The following is a 4,546-nucleotide window of genomic DNA, read 5'->3' on the forward strand; positions in this document are numbered from 1 at the left end:
ATATACGCAGTACACACACATATATTATGTAAACAAAAACTTTTATTTTGGATGCGATTAATCGTTTGACAGCACTAATTTATATACTTTTTAATTAATAAATTTATTTGTTCATTCGTTTGTTTGTTTAATAGTGGCATACTATTTATATACTTTCTAAATTTATGAATTTGTTACATTTTTGTTTGTTTGTTTATTTATTTATGTTTAATAGTAGCATATATATTTTTGTTTTTTATTTATATACGTTTAATAGTGACTATTTATTTATGTAGATGGTTTGATGTATTATATATGCAAATGTTTTGATGTATTATAGTACGATTTTGGAGATATTATTACTATAATATGAAACGTACACTATTGTTTATATTATTTAATATATATATATATATATATATATATTTAATATATTATTTAAATTGTAAAGTATAAAATATGTCATGGTAGTTTTTACATATTACAGTAATGAAAATGTAATTAGTAATAATAGAACTTGAATGTATTACAGTGTAAAATCTGATTATTTGTCATGAAAATAATGTCACAAATCTAAATGGTCCTTAGCAAGGGTTAATTTTTATGCAAAATATAATTTCATATTTATTTTCTTTTGATGTTGGGTTGAAATGTGGCCTGGAAGTGTTTTTTTTTCGGGCAGACTTCGATGTGAGGCTGGTTTCATTTGACCATCTGCAGAGAAACTCTTTCATTAGGTTTTGAGGATCTGGAGTTGATGGGATGATGTTCCTGCTACTGCTTGCGTTCTTCCTCTGGGGTTCTGATGCCTTTGATCCGAGTGGTCTCTCGCAGGTGATGTGGAGTGATGCAGCGGTGTGTTCTGCTCCTGCAGTAACTGTGTTCATGCGTGTTTCTGCCCTCAGCTGTCCATGCTGTTCACCGAGGAGTGCGATAAGGTGCGGGATCTGATGCACGTTCACTCCTTCAGCTACGACTTCCACCTGCGTGTGGTGCATCAGTACCTCGTGGGCTGTCACATGACCCTGCGGCAGGGGGACCAGCTCACGGCCTTTCTGGAGGGCTTCATCGCCCATCACCCCCACATCCCAAAGTTCGGACGCAACCACGTCTTCCAGGGTGAGCGCATGTCAGAAACGGCCATCTATTTCAGCTTTAGCACATAGTTGATTGTATTTTTATTTTTGTGTTTTTCTTGTCATTTGTCTGGCCTCATTGTAAGTGAAAATAATGCTGCATGACACCGTCACAGTAATTCACAACAATGTATTTATTTTAAAAGTGGCATATATTTATATATAGTTTTATTTATTTAAAAAAAGGTATTTATTTATTTATTTAATTATAGTGGGATATATTTATACATAATTTCATTTATTTATGTTTAATAGTGGCATATATTTGTATTTATAAAGGCTTTTATTTATGTATGTATGTTTAATAGTGACAAGTATTTATTTATTTATGTTTAATCGTGGGATATACTTATACCTCATTTAATTTTAGTTATGTTTAATAGTGGCATATATTTATATATAATTTTATTTACATATGTATGTTTAATAGTGACATTTATTTATTTGTAGTGGGATATATTCATATATTATTTATTTATTTATAGTGGCATATATTTGTATTCATATATGTTTTTATTTATGTATGAATGTTTAATAGTAACTTTATTTATAGTGGGATATATTCATATTTATTTATTTATAGTGGCATATATTTGTATTCACAAATATATGCATTTATTTATTTGTAGTGGGATATATTTGTATTCATATATGTTTTTATTTATGTATGAATGTTTAATAGTGACATTTATTTATTTAATAGTGGGATATACTTATACCTAATTAAATTTTATTTATGTTTAATAGTGGCATATATTTATATATAATTCTATTTACGTATGTATGTTTAATAGTGACATTTATTTTCTTATTTATGTATGTATTAATGTATGTTTAATAGTGGGATATAAATTGTAAAGTATTTATACATCATGTGACTTTATGCTGTTGGTTAAAAAAATAGTCAAAATACAGTCATGAGAATCTAATTAGTAATAATAATGACAGTTACAGAATAACTTGGATTCAAGTGTAAAATTTGTGTAAACTTTGATTATATCTCAAATCTCAGTGGTCCTAAGGTTTTATTTTTTGTTATGCAAAATATAATTTTGTATTTTTTTATTTTGGGTTAAAATGTGACCTGGACGTTTTCAACCAGATTCACCCACTGATAGGATATAGTTAATGTTATATTTATTCTTTGGTGTTTTTCTTGTTTTTGCCAGTCATGCATAATATGCTTTTCATGTGTCCTAGGGAGTTTCTCCATATCTACGGGAATGATCACAGCACATCAGCTGTATAATTACATCACTGATCACGCAGGCACTTACGGGATGAAGCCCTTGCGCATGTCTAAAGCTGCAGTTACCACCGATAACAAGAAGGGGGCGCCGAGCGCAGACCTGCACGAGTACGCACTGGTCGCTCTGTGGAACAGGTACTTTAACTGTTCACTCCTAGTTTGAGCAAGTGATGTTGTCATTTCATATATATCGTTCATATCATATATCCTAATATCATTCTCGTGAAGCTCTGGCTCATTTAAAGACTTGGAGGGATTGCGACACCATGATGACTTTGACGTGTCGCTGCTGGTTTGTCATAACGCCGCCCCGTTTGAGGAGCAGTCTGAGGGAGAGAGACACCTGCTCAGGTACAAACAAACGAGGAATACAGTGACTTTGTGAAGCACATTATGGCATCAGTTAAACACTATATTGGTAAATAACTCAGTACAGCCGTTAATACATTTAAACAGCAGGCGAGAACAACATGAAACAACATTTGCAATATAGTTCACTTCTGTGATGTGAGGTATTTTCTGCATGAAACTGAATAATCAGAGGAAAACGATATAGACTTCTGGGACTTTTGGATGCCATGTATCCATTTCCGTCCATTTTTGTTATATAATATTGTATATAATAATAATAATATGGGTATTATTTGTAGCATTACTATAAATTAAAAATTATTATAAATAATAATAATACATATCTAAATAAATAATATTAATATAATATTAATATTTATATTATTTACACTACAATAAATAAATATTATTGTATTATTTATTGTAGTGTAAATAATACAATAATAATATTTATATTATTTACACTACAATAAATAAATATTATTGTATTATTATTTTTAATTAGTATGAATAATAACAATAGCAATAATAAATATTAATATTTTTTTTAAAATCATAAATAATAAATAAATAATATTATAGATCATATTTATTTATTTATTTATTCTGGATAATATGAATTTATAAATTATGTTATTAATGATGATATTGATGTATTATTATAAATAAATAGTAATGTATTATTTTATTTATAAAATATTAACAATATTAATAAATATTAATATTTTTAAATAATAAAATATTTTAATACAAATATTATATTAATCAATATATAATATTAATAATAATTATTATTATTATGTATTGTAAATAAAAATATTAATAAGTATTATTATAGATCATATGAAATTATTTATTCTAGAAAATATTATGTATTAAGAAATAAAGTAATTATTTTTTCCCCAGCTGCACGGTTATGTCAGCAGAAAAGAAAAGTGGAGAAAGTAATTACATTTTCATTATAGATTATAAAAGCAAATTTTGGAATAAAGTGCACTGATGGGGGAAACATCGATGTTTATTCAGATATTTGGGTTTATTCTGACTTCCTGTTTTCTGTTAAATTAAAATTTTTCTGTTTGTACTGGTTTCAGGCTGCGTTTCTATGTGATCATGACCAGTCAGAGGGAGCTGTTCCCGCGTTTGACTGCAGACATGCGGCGCTTTAAGAAGCTTCCGCAGATCCACCGTGACCCCGGTGACCTCAGCAGCCGCATCCCTGTGGAGCAGATGGAGGCTGGCAGCCCGGGGGAGCGGGAATCTGAACTGGACCTGTGGGAGGACACCACCGCCCCCGTCACCCCTGCAGCCAGCCCTGAGTCTGACCCCATGGAGAGCCTCCTGCACGCAGACGCAGACACAGACGACTCCCAGGGGCTCTTCTACCTGTGTCCTCTCTTCCCCCTGCTCAGTTCGGAGGTGCTGTCTGCTCGCCGGCAGATTCAGAGCAGCGTGGAGCAGGCCATGGGCCACTGCCGCAGGGATAACCTCTGGAGGAGGCTCTTTCATGGAGAGTACTTGGCTCTGGATAAACTCAAACTCAGCAAGCTGACCTTCGGTGAACTGGAAGAGCTGCTGGATGCTGTGCAGAGCAGATCGGTTTCTGAGATTGACCCGCAGCTGGTATGAAAACACATCCACTGCCCTTCACCTCTAAGAACATCTTTCACACCCATTCATCTAACATTTTATATTCCTTTCTCTTTGTTCTCTAGCAGGCACTTTCCACAAATAGGTACAAAATAGGGTCTTAATAGGTTTTTTTTTTCTTTTCTTTTTCAACAAATACTTGAAAACACTAAATTTAATTTAATTTAATTTAAAATAAATT

The 4,546-nt window shown here is 31.7% G+C and overlaps 1 protein-coding gene across 1 annotated transcript in view; it reads left to right on the forward strand.

Moving 5' to 3' along the window:
• The window catches only part of LOC107718365 (protein SZT2-like), a 64,404-nt gene that overhangs the window by 48,722 nt on the left and 11,136 nt on the right, over positions 1-4,546 (forward strand). Inside the window, exons 20-23 of the mRNA XM_016525412.1 lie at positions 885-1,098; positions 2,316-2,499; positions 2,593-2,715; positions 3,810-4,338. Coding sequence (XP_016380898.1) covers positions 885-1,098; positions 2,316-2,499; positions 2,593-2,715; positions 3,810-4,338 — 1,050 coding nt within the window. The remainder of the gene's footprint in view (positions 1-884; positions 1,099-2,315; positions 2,500-2,592; positions 2,716-3,809; positions 4,339-4,546) is intronic.

This window comes from Sinocyclocheilus rhinocerous, unplaced genomic scaffold (assembly GCF_001515625.1).
Source record: "Sinocyclocheilus rhinocerous isolate Xijiao unplaced genomic scaffold, SAMN03320098_v1.1 scaffold2168, whole genome shotgun sequence".
NCBI lineage: Eukaryota > Metazoa > Chordata > Actinopteri > Cypriniformes > Cyprinidae > Sinocyclocheilus > Sinocyclocheilus rhinocerous.